This window comes from Apodemus sylvaticus, chromosome 6 (genome assembly GCF_947179515.1).
Source record: "Apodemus sylvaticus chromosome 6, mApoSyl1.1, whole genome shotgun sequence".
NCBI classification, from domain to species: Eukaryota; Metazoa; Chordata; class Mammalia; order Rodentia; family Muridae; genus Apodemus; species Apodemus sylvaticus.
Genome location: NC_067477.1, coordinates 10888384 through 10908267, shown reverse-complemented (window position 1 = coordinate 10908267; position 19884 = coordinate 10888384). Strand labels below are relative to the sequence as shown.

At 51.0% G+C, this 19884-nt stretch overlaps 1 protein-coding gene and 1 pseudogene across 15 annotated transcripts in view; one reads left to right on the top strand and one right to left on the bottom strand.

The window, feature by feature from the left end:
• Positions 1-550: 550 nt before the first annotated feature.
• The window catches only part of Klc1 (kinesin light chain 1), a 46838-nt gene continuing 27504 nt past the window's right edge, over positions 551-19884 (top strand). For 11 of the 15 annotated variants that reach the window (XR_007978268.1, XM_052184941.1, XM_052184942.1 and 8 more), the window contains exons 1-6: positions 552-736; positions 13396-13657; positions 15792-16022; positions 17279-17357; positions 18141-18366; positions 19309-19396. Coding sequence is in view for 14 of the 15 variants with exons in the window: in XM_052184941.1 (XP_052040901.1) it covers positions 13397-13657; positions 15792-16022; positions 17279-17357; positions 18141-18366; positions 19309-19396 (885 nt within the window). In the remaining variant the exon portion in view is untranslated. Of the gene's footprint in view, positions 737-13395; positions 13658-15791; positions 16023-17278; positions 17358-18140; positions 18367-19308; positions 19397-19884 lie in introns of all 15 variants that reach the window. The other 4 variants (XM_052184939.1, XM_052184937.1, XM_052184949.1 and 1 more) reach the window with 1 other exon arrangement.
• On the bottom strand, positions 7342-7742 carry LOC127686913 (60S ribosomal protein L27-like; annotated as a pseudogene).

Here is a 19884-nt window from a genome sequence, read left to right as displayed (position 1 = left end):
CTCCCTGACGATGGTAGGTGTAACTGCAGGGTGGAGGACCGCAGCAGGTGCTGGGCAATACCATCAGAGGAGGGCCGCGGTTCCCGAGGTGGGGAGGCTGTGGGCGCTCGCAGCCCCTACCCCTTAGTAATGGAACCGGGTCATTCTAGAACCGTCTAAAGGCACCTGGAGGGTTCCCAAGCTGGTGGCAGGCAAGCTCGGCCTTGCCACTGACTCAGCGTACCCTCCAGCCGGCTGCTGAGTCAGGCCTGCAGCTGGGGTGCCAGGCGGCTGTGCGAGGCCCAGGAGCAACCCGAGCTGGCAAGCCTGCCCTTTGGGCCAGGCTGGAGGTCGAGAGCTGCGGTCAGGAGCGAGCCGCAGAGGGTGGGCCCTGGCCGCCTGGCATTCTTCCTCTCCTTCACGGGTGGAGGCGCGATGAATAAAGCCTCCCGATCTGAGGCGAGAGGATCAGAGGCTCGCGGAGAGCTCCCGACTGCGGACCCCAGCCTCAGTTTCCCCTGAGCCCCGCCCGGCAGCGCAAGGGCGGGTGACGTCACGGCGCACAGCATTGTGGGGCGGGCGCGGCGCCGGCGACGCCATTTTCGGCGGCTGGAGGGTGGCGCGAGGCTGCGGAGCGCGGGTCAGGGTGAGGATGCTGCGGGGCGGCTGCGGAGGCGCCGCTTGCTGCTGAGGCGGCTGGGCTCTGCGCGGCCTAGGCCGGTGACAGCGCGACGAGCGCGGCGCTCCCGATCGGACGGTGAGTGCGCGGCCCGGTCCCCGCCCCGCCCCGGGCTCCGCGCGGCTCGTGCGCAGTGCTCCAGACGCGGCCGCGACCCCTTCCCGCCTGCATCCTCCAGGCTGAGGCTTTCCGTCCACCGCCGCATCTGCACCCGGCCCTTGCAGGCTGCGATTTTGCTCCTCTGCCCGGACCCAGATCCTTCCCCGGCCTTTCCATCCCTGTCTGCACCCTGGGGTTCCCTCTCCGCTCCGCCCGCGCCCCTCCGTGCTTCGGTCTCTGTCACCTCTGCCTGAGCGCCAGCAGTCTGCGGTCCTTGTCTTCTCTCAGCCTGTGCACATCCAGGCTGGGGTTTCTGTCCCTTCTCCGCCTGCGCCTTTCTAGGCTCGGGTCTCCTGTCACCTCTCTGCACTCCTCCAGTCTGCGGTCCTTATCCCTGTCTACCTGCGTCCCTGCTTTGGGTCCGTTTCCTGTCACTGCCTGCGCCCCTCCTGCCTGGGGTCTTTGTCGTCATCTCTGCCTGCACACCCAGGCTGAAGCTCTTGTCCCTTCCTTTCCTGTTCTGGTTCAGGTCCTGTCCCATCTCTTCCTGTGCCTCTCTGATTTGAGGTCCTTGTCCTTTCTTCGTACTTGACCCTCTAGGTTTGGGGCTCAGTCCTCTCTGCCTGCGCTCAAGGCTTGGGTCCCTCTTTCTCTTCTCTTCCACTCCTCTCCTGTGTCCCATCTGTGTTCAGGGCCCCGCCCTGACTCAGGCCCTCGGGGTGTGGGCGGCCTTCCAATGGCAGCTGTGGGCTTAGGGACCCAAAGCCTCTCTGCTAAGGTCCCGAAGAGGTGGTGGTGGTGGTAGTGTGTGTGTTGGGGTCAGCCGACTGGCTTTGTCTCAGGCCTCCCCGCCCTTCTAGCCCCCACCTCTCCCCGGCACCGCCCTAGGTGGCGTGCTGTCATGCTGTGGTCCGTGGCCAGTGGCCAGCCAGTCTTTCTTTCAGTGGCCGGGTGTGGAATCTCCCTGGTGACCTGAACGTGCCCGGCCTGGAGTGCCTTTCCTTGTTAGATGCGGAGCCCCCTAAAAACAAAAAATTAAGGCGTTAATAAAGTGATATTAATGTGTGATGGAGTGGATGGCTTTATAACGAAGTTTGCAGGCCCTTTCTAGGTGTGTTGTGTTGGAATTGCCACCACCTGCTACTGCTACGTTATTAAATGGTGATCTGGTGTCCTTGCAAAAATGATGTCTTTAAAAAGCATGAGAAGAAGAAATTTATATACTGTTTAAACTGCTATGTGGTATTGCATTTTTGATTCTTTGCATTACTTAGATTCCAAAGCTCATTATACAGTATGACTAAGCTTTAGGTCAGAATTAGCCTGGAATGCATTGTAATAGGACAGTGAAACCCCATTAGCAGACTAGACCAGCCCTGGGCCTCCTAAGCATGCCACAGTTAGCCATCTGCTTCCATGGACTGCCTACAAGCCTCAGTTGTGGTAGGAAATTCAACTTACTGTTCTCTGCCCGAAGTATTTGTAAGGACGCAGTGATGCTATTTAAGATTTCAGAGCTTGTGGTCTGTGGGAGGGCGGGAGGGCGGGCTCCTTCCTGATGGTAAAGAATGCAGCATGTTGCAGTCCAGCCTGATGCCCTGGTGGAACCAGGAGGGGTGGGGCCTGGTGGTGACCGCTCTGTGGCACCAGCACTATGAGAGCATGTGTGGCAGACATAGCAGCGAGTGACAGTCATACCTATGACCGAACACTCAGGAGGCTGAGGCAGAGGTTATTAGTACAAGGCCAGCCACAACTACATAGCAAAATCTCAAAACAAAAATCCAAAACAAGAAAAGTATAGATTTGCCTAGAATCTGGACAAGGATTTTTCCAAGTGCAAAGACTGAAGAGGTGAGGTCTACACATCTTAGATAGTCTATGGCAAAGTCTCTCAGGCTCAAGAGGGCACTCAGTGCTAGGGTAGCAGCCTAGATCCGAGAGGTCCTGCTTCCTCAGTGCAAGAACAAACAAACCAAACATTACCCACAACTTAAATGTTTACATTAAAAAAGATTAATACAGCCAGGCGGTGGTGGTGCATGCCTTTATTCCCAGAACTTGGGAGGCAGAGGCAGGTGGATTTCTGAGTTTGAGGCCAGCCTGGTCTACAGAGTGAGATCCAGGAGAGCCTACAGGGCTACACAGAGAAACCCTGTCTTGAAAAAACAAAAACAAAAAAAAAACCAAACCAAAACAAAAAAAGATTAATACATTCTTGGGGCTAGAGAGATGGTTCAGTTATTTTTTAGAGTAATTACAAGAGTAATTATTGTTCTTTCAGAGGGACCTGGGTTTGATTCTTAGCACCCAGATACAGACAGCTCATAATTATCCCAAACTCCAATTCCAGGTAATATGAGATCCTCTTCTGACCTCTGTGGTGCACATAAAAATCATGCAAGTGTACACACAACTAATAACTTAACAAAAAAAAAAAAAGGAAAACATTTTTAAGCATGTTTTTTGTCAGGTTGGAAAAAGTGAAAATCTCTAAAGGGCCATAAACAATCTCCAGACGTGATTGACTTAAAAGAACTAGAAAGAAAAGCCAGAAGTGACTTAGTTCTTAAATGAGTGACTGTCAGAAATCAGAGTATGCGACAAGAAAATGATTGCCATGCTGAGCAAGACAGTGTCAAGTTTTAGAGCATGGAGTAAAACTGTTGACGACCGGGCACCGTGGCGTTCCGGAGGGTGAGGCATAGGGTTTGGAGTCCGGCTTGTGCTACACAGAAAAAAGTCTCCCTCCAACTAAGCGGAAAAACAACAACAACAACAAAGATGTCCGATTAGGACTGGAAGTGTGGGCTGGAGGGATTGTTGAGGGCTGGCAATGCACCGTGCAGCACTGGACTATTAGGGCATATAGTGCTAATGGGCATGGACGGTGCCCAAAGGAGCTCAGACCCAGTGTGAGTGGTGAGGAGGCTCTCGTTGGACACTCGGGCAAGTGCAGATTGGCCATGTGTGGTCCTGATGGGTGGAAATAAGGCCTGAGTGGGTTGTGGTGGAGGCCTGTCCCAGTGGGGTGAGGGAGGGGACGGGGGCGGGGGGGGGGGCTAGGAAGTGCTTCTGCGGTGGTGGGAGGGGCTAAGGAGGTGCTCCTGCTCTGGATGGATGAAGGCGGGTGACCCGTTAGAGAAGGGCAGTGGTGCTGGGCACGGTGAGCCGGTCAGCAAGGGTCCACCTCAGTCTTGTGAGTGTTAGGACAGTGGCTGGACGTGCAGAAGAGCAGCAGAGTAGGTGGTCAGTGGGAACCACGACTCAGTAGTCTGGGGAGGGGCAGGAGGGTGAGGGCTGGGGGGACTCCAGCATTGTGTCAGGGTGAACCTGTGCACACCGTGCCAGCGGACCATGAGTCAGCTACTGAAGCTGTCTGTAGCGTCCTGCTGTCTCCCTGGTGCTCTGACTCCACTGAAGTGCAGCCAGGTGCCACTGAGCTGAGTTAAAGGCAGAGGTTCTGCCTATCCTGCTGTTCGTTCTCGGCAGTGCCCCCTACGGACAGTGCTGTGCTGTATTTATTATTATTATTAAAAAGTTTATGTGTATTAGTGTTTGTCTTCATGTATACCTGGTGTTCCAGGCAACCAGAAAAGGCTCCCTTGAACTGAAGCTGCAAATGGTATGAGCTAGGAACTGAACCTGGGTCCTCTGTGAAAGCGGTGTCGCTCTTTCCTGCTGAGTTACCACCAGCCCGGCCCCCCTTCTCTTACTTCCTTACTGTCCATCAGCTCGCACGCTCCTCTCCGCCCTCCCTGTCAGTGCTTGGTGCACGGTCAGCACTTGCTAAGTGTGCGTTGAAGGAAGGCATTTAGAATAGCGTCTTTGGTTTTTGGTGACTCACTGGCTGGTGACACCCACCCTGTTATAGAGAATGGGGAGAGGATAAGATGATGTTTACTTTTGGATATGATAAGTTCCAGGTGCTTGTAGGAGGCCCAGTGAACTAGCTAGAGAGATGCAGGCCTGGAGTTAAGACAATAATGCTGGAGAAGGCAGGCGATGGGTGTGAGAGTGAATCAGCATTCCAGAGAGGGCCATCGGTGTGCCACCACGCTGACTGCCTGGTGGAGAGTGCCCCCGAGGGAGAGTGCCCTGCCACTCCAGGAGAAGAGGGTCCTCAAGACTAGCTGGACTGGAAAGACGTCTGGGTTTGGCCTCTAGGAGGTTCCTGCTGACTATTGGGGGTTTGCTGGGCTCCTCCCCCAGCCCCTTACACCTCATAACAGGGGCTGAGGTACTTGGAACAAGGAACAAGAGCCTACTTGCTCTCTGGGCATCTGATGTCTGTCAGGGCTGTACCTTCCCAATGAGGGTCAAGCATGGTGGCACAGACCTTTGATCCCAGCACGAGGGAGGCAAAGGCAGGTGGATCTCTGTGAGTTTGTGGCCAGACTGGTCTTCAGAATGAGTTCAGAGGACAGCCAGAGGACTATATGTAGAGAGACCCTGTCGCAAGCAAGCAAGCAAGCAACCCGAAGCTGTGATTGCTCGAGGGTCGGAATGCACTGTGGTGCAGTGGGTGGTGCACCCTACCCTCCAGCCCTGAAGAAGCTGAAGCAGAAGACCGAGTGTGAGGCAGCATAGACTACATCACAGAGAAGCTGTATCCCAGGACTGAGGGGCCTGGGTGTAGCTCAGTGCTGGAGTGCTGGCCTGGGCTGATTGCTAGCGTTCCACTCTAATAAACATAAAGCAAAAACCCTCAACAAGTCTGAAAAGTGACCCGTGGTTTGGTTTTTTACTAATATTTGCAGGTAAAACTGATTCATGGTTTTTGGATTTAGACATGAATAACACTGGGAAACAAACAATAAAAAATAAAAGGAAAACATTTCCTTTTAAGGAAATGGAAATAAATGAATGAATTAAATGATTTATTTGGTTCTAAAATATTCCCATTACCTCTGGGTTCTTTTGTTTGTTTTAAGACAGGGTATCAGTATGTGACCCTGGCTGACCTACAACTCAATTTGTGTGGACCAGGCTAGCCTGGAACTCAGAGATCTTTCTGTCACTGCCTCCTAAATGCTGGAATTGAAGGTGGGTACCACCAAGCTGGCCTCTCGTTAGCTCATTTTAAGCCATGAGTCTCTCCTGACTTCCGAGGCCTACCTAGTTTGAACTCTAACTTACATCAGATGCCTCTGGAGGCGCTTTGCCTGTGACTGACAGATCCTGGTAAAGTGGGCACTGCACTCACTCAGTCCTCCTGACAGAACAGGCGCTGGACAGTCCCTCAGTGCCTCTGTGTCGGCCTTTGACACACACATGCCTGTCAGAGTCTCAGCTCATGTGAACGCTTCACCATTTGCCTATAGTTGAAACAAACAGCATTTCCCTGTGGAGCCCTGGCTCTCCTGGAACTCACTCTGTAGACCTGTTCAGGCCGGCCTGAACTCACAGAGATCCACCTGCCTCTGCTTCCCTAGGTTGGGATTGAAGGCTGAGTCACCACAACTGGCAAAAACATTTTTTTTTAAAAAGTTGAAATATAACTTCATCATTTTCTCCTTCCCTTCCTTCCCTTCCTTCCCTTGAACCCTTCCGACGTGCACTGCTCCTCATGTCTCTCAAACTTACAGCTTTGATCCTTTAGAGATTTTGTTTCTTTAAATTGTGTGTTCCTAAATACATAAATAGAAGCTACTTATTCCATATATTGCTATTTGTATGTATGATTTCATTGCTGATCACTGTGTATTGGAAAATCGCTTGGGGAAGGAGGGTTCTGTCTCTCTCTCTCTCTCTCTCTCTCTCTCTCTCTCTCTCTGTGTGTGTGTGTGTGGTTTTCTTTGTTTCTTTGTTTGTTTGTTTAGACAGGGTCTCACTAAGTAGCCCTGGCTATCCTGGAACTCACTATGTGGACAAGGCTGGTCTTGAACTCACAGAGCTCCCCCTGTCTCTGCCTCCCGGATGTTGTTAGGTCCGTGTTGATGGTGTGCACATCCATGTCTATGACAAGTCCTAGAAAGGCAAGCAGATGGTCTTATTGTAACAGTCTGTGGTGTTTGCAGGTAAACGCAATTATAATGGCTGCTATTTTAGGTCTTTTGTTTATACACATGGGTTCCTGGTGTGTGTGTATGTGGTGTGACCCGGGTCTCATGTAACCCAGGCTGGATTTTAGTTGCTGTGTGGTCAAGAATGACCTTGAACCTCTGACTTCCCGCCTTTACCTCCTGAGTACTGTGGCTGTAGGCCTGTGCCCCGTCTTCCAGTTTTATGGAGTGCGGGGCATTGAACCCTGGCAACTGGGCAAGCACCCTACGTACTGAGTTCCTTCAGTTCCTTGTTAGGATTCCCATCAGGGGAGAAGATGACAAGATTAGATTAGTTGCAGACCGAGGTTAGAGGAGGTGCTGTCTGTGAAGGCTAAGGAGGGCCTGCAAGGGTTCTGCTGCGGCTCTGGTAACGCCTCTGTAGTATTGAGAGATGTGTTTCCTTAGTGTGTCACAGTGCTGAGGCGCGAGCTCGGGACCTGTGTGGTCCAAGCTTTCTCTCTGAGCGTCATTCCTGGTCCCTCAGTGATTTTTTTTTTTTTTTTTTGTGGTTTTTAATGACGAAAACAAAAAATATTCCTAAAAGCGAAGCTTCTGGAAAAAAAACCACTTGTTCTTCCCTGTCTTGTATTGCTCCCCAAACTTGACCTTGGCCTCCTGCCTGGCCTTGCATTTCAAAGCTGGGTCCCTGAACACATCCTTGTGGACAGCAGCCTTGTCCAAGGGGATAGCCACAGAGTGCCTTGTGGGCATGAGGTAGTTGTCGTTATAAACTTTCACAGTTTGATCTCCGATCGCTTGGCAATCTTCCTTGCCCATGGCAGCTGTCATTTTTCAGGGATAGCGGTCAATTCCAGCCACCAGGGCGTGGCTGTAAAGGGCGGTCTGAGGTGCCGTCATTAACCTTCTTCACGTCGCCGTCCTGAGCAGTGTCCAGCCAGGACCAGCATTACTTTCCCGGGTTTCATGAACTTGCCCATTTCGACAGCAAGGAGCCGGTAGTCGGCAGAAAGGACAGGAGGCCGGTTGTGGCGAGCACCCGAGGTTTGCCGAAGGGATGGAGTCAGAGGATCGGGAGTTTGCGGCCAGCCTAGGCTGGCTACTCCTTAGGAAAAGAAAAAGACAGGCATTGGTGGCACAGGCTAGTAATCCAGAGTCGGGTGGAGCCTCTGAATCTGTCCATAGAGTGACTTCCAGGCCACCCAGAAAAACCCTGTCCCCAAAGCCACACAACACAAAGGATGAGCAGGGAGGAACTGGATGGAGCAGTCACCATGGAAACAGTTATTTATTGATATCTTGTGAGCTAGGCCTCACATAGCCAAGGCTCCATTTACTTATCCAACTATTGTTGAGGAGGGCAGGGAGACCCTCCATGAGACCCCTCGGTCTGTTGGAGTCGGCATGACCTGGTCGCGTTATGCAGTTTCAGAGGCCCCTGTGCTCCTGTTCTTCCTGTCTCTCGCCTCACTGAACTCATCACAGGAGACTTCCTGACAGCAGGCTTTGCCTGGTTTCACCTTCCCCTTTGACTTTTTCATTATTGTTTTGAGATGGAGTCTTGCTGTGCGACCAGGTTGGCCTTGAACTCAGTGTACCTACCGCCAAGGTCCCTTCCTTAGAGCCGAGCACTGTTTCTCTATAGGAGGGGTCACATTTTGTTTGCCTGTTTATTGATGAGCCTTTGAGTTGTTTCCACATCTGCTGTTAGGAGTTGTGCATATTTTATTTATTTTTTTTATCTGCCCAGCATTTTATTTTTCGGAGCATTTGGGTGCAGCTTTTTGTGTGAGCATATGTTTTCATCGGTGTCACGTATTATTGGATGGCCTACCAGGTCTTTGTTTAATTGTGTCACTTTGACACTTACCTCACTGAGCCCACAGCACACTGTAATCTAGTTCTAGACTGGTCACGTGTTTCTCCAAACACATAGCCTGGGTTGCTCCCTGTAGACTGTCCTCCAACTTGTGCCTGGTGCTGTTCGGGTGACTGTGTGTGTACCGCGTATAGTGCAATGGGCTATCTGTGAGCTCAGCATCTCTTGGGTGCTGCTAGTTTCTGGTGGTCCACCGGAAATGTACAGAGCTTTTGGGAACGTCTTCCATACAGTGTGCTTCTACAGACTTTGTGCAAGGGCTTCCATGCCCTGTCCGCCTCTCTCCCCAGCATGCACCTTCATCTTGGCCGTGTTTGCTGGGATTTACCCAACGTCCCAGAACTGCAGGCTGCCGGGGTCACCGGGGTCATCTCCTACTGCCCTTTGCTCTGTACTCATTCTGCCGCATTCTCTCTCCTCAGCTGAGATGTAAAACACATCACATAAAGCTCCCCATTTTTAATGACAAGTCCAGCGTTGGAATTCAGCTCCTAAAACACAAGGCGGCCAAGTGTGGTGACTCACTTTGATCTCAGCGCTTGGTAAGCTGAGGCAGGAGGACTACCATGACTGTGATGAGTTTCACTCAGCCTAGGCTACAGAGTGAAATGCTTTCTCAGGAGTGGGTCAGTGCAGTTCTGTTGACAGACTGCTTGCCTAGTGTGTGAAGCCCTGGGCGGTCCCAGCTCCCCATAGACTGGGTGTGGTGATGCACACCTATGATAGGCCAGCATTGGGAAAGGTGGCTCAGCAAAGACAGATGCCTGTGGGACAGTCCGAGTTTGATTCCTACAACCTATGGCAGGAGGAAGAGAGAACCAGCTCCTGTGTGTGCGTGTGTATGTGTATGTATGTGTGTGGAGTCGGAGGCTGGCATAGGCTGTACGGTTTGGGGCATTTTCATACTTGTATTTTATGAAAATAACCCTGAAGGTCATTTCATGACTGTCATGGTTTCTACTTACAGCACAAAGACCTGAGAGAAGCTGGTGTGACTTGAGTTCCCTCTGCTCTAACCAAGGCTTGACATACTGCCCTGCACACAGATGCACTGCCCTGTACACAGATGCACTGCCCTGCACACACATGCACTGCCCTGCACACATATGCACTGCCCTGTACACAGATGCACTGCCCTGCACACACATGCACTGCCCTGCACACATATGCACTGCCCTGTACACATATGCACTGCCCTGCACACACACACACTGCCCTGCACATGTACACACTGCCCTGCACACACACATACACACACACACTGCCCTGCACATACACTGCCTGCACACACACACACACACAGCCCTGCACATGTACTGCCTGTACATATACACACATACACACACACACACACACACACACACACACACTGCCCTGCACATGTACACACTGCCCTGCACACACACATACACACACACACACACACTGCCCTGCACATACACTGCCTGCACACACACACACACACACACACACACACACACACACAGCCCTGCACATGTACTGCCTGTACACACACACACACACACACACACACACACACTGCCCTGCACACATACATACCTGCTACACTAACACATACTTCAGGCTGCTTTCTGTTTGCCTGAAGGGGTGGGGACCAATATCTAACTGGCTAGAAGTCTAGACCTTCAAGGCTTTTCTTAAACCTTCAGATGCAGAAATAATCTTTCTGTCACAATAAAAAGATAGACTAATGTGACAGTAGCCCAAGAAAGGAACTTCTGAACACACCGAATTTGTTTGTTTGTTTGTTCTGGTTTTGTTTTTCTAAGGCAGGGTTTTTGTCCTGGAACTTGATCTGTAGACCATGCTGGCCTCGAACTCTGAGATCCCCCTGCCTCTGCCTCCTGAGTGCTGGGACTAAAGGTGTGTGCCACCACCACCACGTGCGCCACCACCCTATCGGATGACTTGTTTATAAAAATGTTTTCATTAAATTTCCTTGTAACCATCATTTGTATGTGTGTGGTTCTGCTTTCTTGTTTGCACACGTGTGTGTGAGTGTGTGTGTGTGTGTGCGCGCGTGCATAACGTTTGTGCAGTTTTTGCAGAGGCTGGAAGAAGGTGTCAGATTCCCCAAGATGAGTTAAAGCATCACCATGGTAGTGCTTGGAATGGAACCCAGGTCCTCTGAGAGAAGAAGCAGTGCTTTGAGCTGCTGCGCCATCTTTCCACACCCACCCCACTCCTCCTGTTCTGATTACTGTTTGGCTGTAACTCAGGAGGGCTCAGACTCACAGCAGCCTTGTTGCTTTGCTTCAGCGTGTCTGTGTTAGGGTTGTGGGGGTTAGCCTTGTGCCTTGCTTGTATATTTTAGAAGAATGAAATGAACTCTGTGGGTAGAACTTACAAGGAGGCAAATTCTGCTTCAGGAAAAACAGTGACTATCTGACAAAATGCTGGCATAACCTGGCAAGGAAGGTTCTCAAGTAGCGGAGTCCGGTCTTGAGAAGTGTGTCTGCAGAAATCAGGCTGATGCTCACTAGGGATGTGTCTCGGTCTTTTCAGCAGGTTGGGAGATTGGGCTAGTTGTCGAGGAACTCCTGTGTCTGGTGCCCCTGAGACTGTGCTCCTCACAGCCCCACAGTGAGACTGCTGACTGCCCAGGGAGTCTCAGGAAGGCTGAGCTAAGCGCCTGTCTCCGCAGACTCACGGCCGTCTCCCGCCCACCCCTGTCTCTGTTCTCAGGAACACTATAGCCCCAAACACGTCTGGGTACCTTGGAATTCCTTCTTGCCTCCCGTACCCCCTCCAGTCTCTCTTGCTGCAGGCTCTGGCTCTGGCGCTTTAGCCGTGGTCTGTGGTGTTCCCCTGCAGCCTCTCTCAGGCCTCAGGCTCAGTCTTTCTGTTATGAAATTGCTGTGTGATAAGACAGGGTCTCCCATAGGAGTGGCTGCTTCCCCTTAACCCACCGTGATCTCTGTCAGGAGTGTCCCAGGGCCTGTTTTTAGCATGTCCTGTGGCCTCTGTGTCCCTGAGGGCAGATTCTTATAAATGGCGTATTCCAGAGCCTTGCCTGAGAGTAAGTTTTGGTGTGATGCCTGATTTGTTTGCATTCATTTTGTGTGGGGAAAGATCAAGCATTGGAGCATCACTATTGGGCGCTCTAACTCCTCTGCGCTCTGGTGTGGACGAGGGGCGGTCCACCTGTTTATTCTCTCACCTTAGTCCTGGCGTCCGCCCTTCTCGTGCTCCTGAGTACCCTACAGCTGATCTTTAGTGTCTTACTTAGTCCTTTAGTAAATGCACTATGTCCTGGGACTGGGACCTCGGCGAGGAGGACACACACCTGCTTTTCAGTCTTTTTCTGGCCAGCATCCTCTCCTCCTACCTTGCCACACAGAGCACATTTACAACAGTGGCCTCGGAAGCCGCATGCCAAATAAGTACACAGTGAGACAGTAAGTACAGTAAGACCATGGCCTTGGGCCGGAGAGAGGGCTCAGCAGTTAAGAGCACTGGCTGCTCTTCTAGAGATCTTGAGTTCAATTCCCAGCAACCACATGGTGGCTCACAACCATTGTAATCCATCTGTGATGGAATCTGATGCCCTGTTCTGGCATGCAGATATACAAGCAGATAGAGTACTCATATATTAAAACAAACAAACAAACAAACAACATGGCCTTGAAATATATAATATATATCTCCTTCATTGTGTTCTGCAGTGAAAGAGGGGTATGTGCATGTGTGTGATCTTTTTTGAGACAGGGTTTCTCTGTGTAGCCCTGGCTGTTCTGGAACTCTCTAAGTAGACCAGGCTGGCCTTGAACTCAGAGATTCACCTGCCTCTGCCTCTTGAGTGCTGGGATTAATGGTGTGTGCTACCACTACCTGGCACATATGAATAAATTTGTGGCAATTAATTATAAAAGCAATGTAGTTGGGGGCTGGTGAGATGGCTCAGTGGTTAAGAGCATCGACAGCTCTTCCGAAGGTCCTGAGTTTAAATCCCAGCAACCACATGGTGGCTCACAACCATCTGTAACAAGATCTGACTCCCTCTTCTGGATTGTCTGAAGACAACTACAGTGTACTTACATAAAATATAATAAATCTTAAAAAAAAGGTAATATAGTCATCTTAGCTATGCTCCAAATCATTTTTTTAGAGAAATTTGACAGTACAGAAAGTGGAGTCATTTTTATTTTGAGACTGCTCTTGTTTTCACCCATTCCCAGGGTGCATTGCTGCTTCTGTCCTGTCTGTCGAGCACCCCTCATCCCTCGCTTGCCAGCAGCACCTGCAGTGGAAGGAGGTGGACTTCCTGTCTTTTTTTTTCTTGGTGTTTTGAAACATGGTCCCTGGCTGTTCTGGAACTCATTCTAGACCAGACTGGCTTCAAACTCACATATCCACCTGCTTCTGCTCCAGATTACAGATGTGTGCCACCATGGCCTGGCTAATAGTTCTTAAAAATACTTATCTTGTTTTATGTGTATTGATTTTGCCTCTGTGTGTGTGTGTGTGTATTTGCGTCTGTGCACCACATATATACAATGCCTGCAGCAGTCAGAAGGCATTGAATCTCCTGGAATTGGAGTTACAGGTCATTGAGAGCTGCCATGTGGGTACTGGAAACTGAATTTGGGGTCTCTCTAAGAGCAAGTGCTCTTAACCTTTGAGCCATCTCTCCAGCTCTGTTGAATGTGATTTAAAATTGTTAGTCTTTGCTGTTTAAAGCTGTACCATATCCAGAGACCGTCTCAGTCTGTCTGATTTTCTTTCTGTTCTAGAATGTATGACGACATGTCCACAATGGTGTACATAAAGGAAGAGAGGCTGGAGAAGCTCACGCAGGACGAGATCATGGCTAAGACGAAGCAGGTGATTCAGGGGCTGGAGGCCCTGAAGAATGAGCACAACTCCATCCTGCAGAGTCTGCTGGAGACGCTCAAGTGCTTGAAGAAGGATGAGGAGAGCAACCTGGTGGAAGAGAAGTCCAGCATGATCCGCAAGTCCTTGGAGATGCTAGAGCTCGGCCTGAGTGAGGCGCAGGTACCGTGAGCACAACTCAGTCACAGTGTGCGCCCAGTCAGCACACAGCCAGTGAGCGCCACCCAGTCACAGTGCGCGCCCAGTCAGCACACAGCCAGTGAGCGCCACTCAGTCACAGTGTGCGCACCCAGTCAGCACACAGCCAGTGAGCGCCACTCAGTCACAGTGCGCGCCCAGTCAGCACACAGCCAGTGAGCGCCACTCAGTCACAGTGTGCGCACCCAGTCAGCACACAGCCAGTGAGCGCCACTCAGTCACAGTGTGCGCACCCAGTCAGCACACAGCCAGTGAGCGCCACTCAGTCACAGTGTGCGCCCAGTCAGCACACAGCCAGTGAGCGCCACTCAGTCACAGTGTGCGCACCCAGTCAGCACATAGCAGACTCAGAACCATGTCACTTGAGTGTTTGAATCTCTATTTGATAGAGATGAGGCCAGTGGGTTTGTGCATGCTCCCCTGAAGACCTGTGGCTGGCTTGTCAAGAAAGCCAGTTAGCATTCAGTGCTCTGGCTGGGCAGCGATGGCTCACATTAATCCTAGCGCTCAGGAGGCAGAAGCAAGCAGAGCTCTCTGAGTTTGAGGCCAGCCTGGTCTATAGAGCAAGTTCCAGGGCCACACAGAGAAACCTTGTCTTGAAAAACCAACCAACCAACCCACCAACCACCTACCCCGGTGCACTGGAGCCTGGCGTCTTCCCTAGGGTTTTGCTTGTACAGTTAGTGAATGAACAAGAGGCCGACTTGTAGGTCACCAGTTTTGTTTTTGTAAAGAAAGGTCACTACTAGATTCCAACTTAAAACTTTACATCTTCACTTTGTTATATTAGTTATAAACCACAGCTTCTCTTGTGTTGTTTTAAACTCTTCTGGGGCAGAACCCAGGATCTCATATAAGCTTATTGTCTCCTCCAAGTTCCATGGTTTTTACTTGTTTGTTTGTTTTTTATATATATCCATCTGCTGCCTGTCATCCATCTATATTCATCTATCTATCTATCTATCTATCTATCTATCTATCTATCTATCTATCTATATGTAACATCTGTATAACTATTGTGACAAGGTCTCTCTCTGTCTGTCTCTCTGTCTCTCTCTGTGTCTGTCTGTCTGTCTGTCTCTCTCTCTGTATAGTTCTGGCTATCCTGGAACTCTATGAAGTTCCAGGCTGGCCTCAAACTCACAGAGATCTGCCTGCCTCTGCCTCTGCCTCTGCCTCTGCCTCTGCCTCTGCCTCTCTGCCTCTCTGCCTCTCTGCTTCTGCCTCTCTGCTTCTGCCTCTCTGCCTCTCTGCCTCTCTGCCTCTGCCTCTGCCTCTGCTAGGGTTAAAGGCATGCACTACATTTCCAGGCGTAGCTATTTTGTGTGTGGTGTGCATACCCTTGCCATGGTCTGCACATGGAGGTCAGAGGTCAGTCTGTGGGAATCTACCACGTGGGTCCCAGGGATTGGACTCAGGCCATCAGGCTTGGTGGCAAGCTCCTTTTCCTGTGTGCCCAACTCTGGCTCTGTTGTTGAAAGATGTTAGGATGTTAGGAATGTGTTGGTTTTTTTTTTTTTCTTGCTAGATGATAGGCTTTTTAATCAAGAAAGTAAGAAAAAGCCTTCCTTCTCTTTCATATTTTATACCTAGGAAGATGGCGATCCACTTACTATGCTATGATCAGGACAGCAAACATGCACTCTCGTGTGGAAAAAGCCATGCAAAGTTAGGCTGGCTGGTGTACACAGAAAGTGGTGTGCAGTTTGAGGCCAGCCTGGTCTACAGAGTGAGTTCAGGACAGCCAGGGATACACAGAGAAACCCTCTCTCGAAAAAACAAAACAAAACAACAAAAAAAGAAAGTGGGGTGCATAGAAGAGGAGATGTGTATCTCCAGCCACAGAAAGGTGGGGTGTAGACGATCCAGGCCTATGGTCCTGTGTCCCGTGACATCCCAGTGTATGATCCATGAACCTTACGGTCCTGTGACACCCCAGTGTGTGATCTGTATAAAGGGTAAAAGGAGGACTAAAGGGCAGATCTTGTTGACATGCACACAGAGGATGTTTTGTGGTGCAAGTTGGAGCTGCAGGGCATATGTGTGTCCCGGCTCTCCTCCAGAAGTGCGCTGCAGTGTCCATTTCTCTTCTGATCAGGTGATGATGGCCCTGTCCAATCACCTGAACGCCGTGGAGTCGGAGAAGCAGAAGCTCCGTGCTCAGGTCCGACGCCTGTGCCAGGAGAACCAGTGGCTGCGGGACGAACTGGCCAACACGCAGCAGAAGTTACAGAAGAGTGAGCAGTCTGTGGCTCAGCTGGAGGAGGAGAAGAAGCACCTGGAGTTCATGAACCAGCTGAAGAAGTACGACGACGACATCTCGCCCTCGGTGAGTGAGTGCTCTGCTTAGGCTGTCCATAGGCTAAGAGCAGATCTCAGCTAGGTAATCCCAGTAACCCCAGGTCTAGAGCAGCGCTCTGGGAGGCGGAGGCAGAGGCAGAGGCAGAGGCAGAGGCAGAGGCAGAGGCAGAGGCAGAGGCAGAGGCAGAGGCAGGAGAATTGCTGCAAGTTCAAGGCCATCACCTGATATAGTGAGTATCAGGCCAGCCAGAACTACATAGCAGGACCCGGCCTGGAAGAAGAGCAGTTATAAAGGCTGGATGTTGCATCTGATGGGGCATTTGCTCTTAGCTGTATTCTCGGGTTGGATTCAGTGACTGGAGTCTGCTCAGGTCTGCTGACTCGGCTTTCCAGTTGACTGCGTTGTGCTGCTTTGCTTTGTGTCGGGTGGGTGCTTGCTAGTCCTCTGGCTTGGCCCGTAGGCAGCTGTGTGTTGGTGTGTTTTGGTGACGGAGATGGGGCGCAGGCCTCTGCATATGCAGATGCTTTCCACTAGGCACGGATCTGATTCTGGTCCCTCTTTGGCCATCACATCTCATTAGAACAGTTGTTCATCTCCCGTGGTCTCGGCATCTGTGGGGATCCACCTCCCAGTCCCCTCTGCACAGGCGTGTCCTGTGGTGGTGCTCCTTTGTGTCCTGCTCAGGCTGTTCGCTCTCCAGTGTCAGCCTGTGCACTCATAGGAATCTGTCGGAGTTAGGATGTAAACTGACAGGTTCTAAGCTCCTCTGGGGGCCCTAGTACACTCTCCCGTAGGATCGAGACGAGGGAGTTCCTCCCCCTTCCTCCCTGTTGCTTTGTGAATTATAGATACACCATTTTTTCCTGCCACTAATTTTGGATTTCCAGCAAGACTTTGCTTGTCTGCTAGAACTTCACGTGAACACAGTCAAAGAACCTAAGGTCTAGGAGGCGTGTCAGGGGCGTGTCTTTTACTAGGGCGGTGGCCTTTAGTCAGGCTTGCTCAGTTCTCATCAGACCCTCTTTGGCTCCTTTCACTTGTTTCTTTTTGGGGTGGGGTGTGGATGGGGTAGTTATCCCCACAGGCCTTGCTCAAGGCAGGCGGGTTTGGTAAAGGTATCGCCCTTTCTGAGCTGATGGGTAGCATCCTCAGATGATCACACACTTCATTGTAAAACACTGACTATCTTGTCTGCTCTGCAGCAAATACAAGGGATTTTATGTTAAGAGGTTTGCAGGCAGCTTGCGGGTCGGTGTAGTGAAGGCTGCCCTGGTCTCTTGTAGGAGGACAAAGACTCTGACTCTGCCAAAGAGCCGCTGGATGATCTCTTCCCGAACGACGAGGATGAACCAGGACAAGGAAGTGAGTTGCAAGTGTGTGAGCGTGTCATTAATGGTGGGCAGTGTTGTGCTGCTTCCTCTCTGAGGACAGTCTTATTCTAGTGTACTTAGCCTGTGGGACTGCTATATATTATCTGAGTTGAGGCCAGCCTGGTCTACAAAGTGAGTTCCACGACAGCCAGGGCTACACAGAGAAACCCTGTCTTGAAAACAAAACAAAAAAAATTTATTGTATGTGTATGAGTGTTTCATTTGCATGTGTGTGTGTGTGTGTGTGTGTGTGTACGTGTGTGTACCAGGTGGGTGTCTGGTGCTTACAGAGGTCAGATGAGTGTGGCAGAGCCCCTAGAAATGGCATTACAACTGGTTGTGAGCTGCTATGTGCGTGCTGGGAACTGAACCCCAGTCCTTTGCAGGAGCAGTAAGTGTGTGCCTTAACCACTGAGCTGTCTTTCTAGCCCTAGAGCTCAGACTCTTGGCTCTTGTGCCTTATCCTTTCTAGTTTTGGGATTATAGGTATGTGCCACCATACCTGGGAGATTGCCTCTGTTTTTAAAGTAGTTAGTGTGTGGTGGGATGTTAGTGTGTGGGTCTTTGCAGGGTTAAAGAAGTCAGAGGACCTACCCTTTACGTCCTCCCTTGGAGGAATCTGTGGTGGTGTCAGTCCGCAGCACGCTGTCCTGACAGGCTGTTTCTCTTGGCTTGCTCAGGGCTTCCCAGGAGAGTCTGGGCTAGCACACACACAACTAGGGTGCTGTCCATGTGTTAACCGCTGTCCTAACCACGGCCTTGTACTTCTCTGCAGTCCAGCAGCAACATAGCAGTGCTGCAGCTGCCGCCCAGCAGGGCGGCTACGAGATCCCTGCGAGGCTGCGCACACTCCACAACTTGGTGATCCAGTACGCTTCGCAGGGGCGCTACGAGGTGGCGGTGCCACTCTGCAAGCAGGCCCTGGAGGACCTGGAGAAGACTTCGGGCCACGACCACCCTGATGTGGCCACCATGCTCAACATCCTGGCCCTGGTGTACAGGCTAGTCCTGGGGTTAATGCATCGGGCTTCCTGAGCGGCAGCTTGCAGCCTGCCTGATTCTGGCAGAGGGTTTCCCAAGCCTCTGTGAGACAGCTCTCCAGCCTTCCTGTCTGCTTCAGATAGACAGGTTGGGGGCAGGGCTTCCACAGGGCCAGAGCAGGTGCTCCCTATAGCCCCTGGGCCAGCTCTTCTGAGGAGCCATTCTGCCCTCTGCACTGACCAACTCAGTCACGTTGACTTCTTTAAAATCAATTTTATTTTATGTGTGCAAGTGTTTGGCCTGTATGTGTCTGTGCAAATACAGGAAAAACACTTATACCCTTAATATAAAAATGTTATCTCAGGATAATCTTCTGAAAAAGGTTCTCTTTTCAAGCTTTGATGGCTCTGCCCAGCTGCTCTGTGGAGGGTGGTGCCCTTTTAGGCTCCTGCCCTGGTGCCCCTGTGTGGGCATTCTGCCTGTTTCTTCCCTCTTGTCAGTGAGTGAGTGAGGTATTGTTTCAGTGTGCATTTCTTTAAGCGTATATTTAAAATCATCTGCACTCTCCTTGGAATTTTATTGTAGGAGTTTATAGTGCTCTAAAATTTTCACTTTTAATTCGAATTTCCTGGTGGGCTTCCGTCTCCCTGTGCTGGGCCTAACCCTTGATCCCCTGACTGAGCAGGTCTCGGGCAGGTGTCGGTCTCTACAGACTTTGGGCTTCAGTGACTGCTGCTCCAGAGAATCTGCTCTGTCTGGCCTACCCATGACTCTGTCACTGCTCTGGACTACCTCACTAGGCCAGCACTGCAGCCAAAATTGCATTTTAAAACGGTTCAGGCTGGCTTCATATGCCTGAACCCTGGGGTTCGGTCCTCAGTATTGGTGGCTTACTAACTAACTAGACTGGTGGGTTTAGTGACTGACCTCCAGCTGAATGAGGAATGTGTGTTTTGGTTTAGGGATCAGAACAAGTATAAAGACGCAGCTAACCTCCTGAACGACGCCCTGGCTATCCGTGAGAAAACCCTGGGCAGAGACCACCCCGCGGTGTGTACACCCTCTTCTTCCAGGCCTTTACATTGTATTTTCCCCAATACGTTTGTCCAGCTCATCCCCATGACGAGCTCAACAGGGAGGGCCTCAGAGCCACCTTATCCCAGATGGTCCCGGGAGGGCCTGCGCAGGTAGTGACACGCTCACACCCTTGGGTCCCTCCCCTCTGATTGTCAAGTCACCTCCCCGGATCACTGGTGCACTTCACTTTGATCCAAAATCAAGGCGCATGGCCTTCTGCAGATTTGTTCTTAAGAACCTGTGTTGTCTTTTTATGTATCTGCTCAGATGTGTACAGAAATCTGATTTGGTTGGCTTTGTGGCTTCAAGAAATTGAAGAATCAAGATCATGTTGATTTGTTTAGTTTTTAGTGATGTGTTTTGTAGTGAGTCCCTCTGATCTGCTGAGTGTCACCACGCATGTGGGAGAGGATCTGGGACTCCCCGCATGGCTGCTGTTACACGGGCTCATGGTGGCCTTC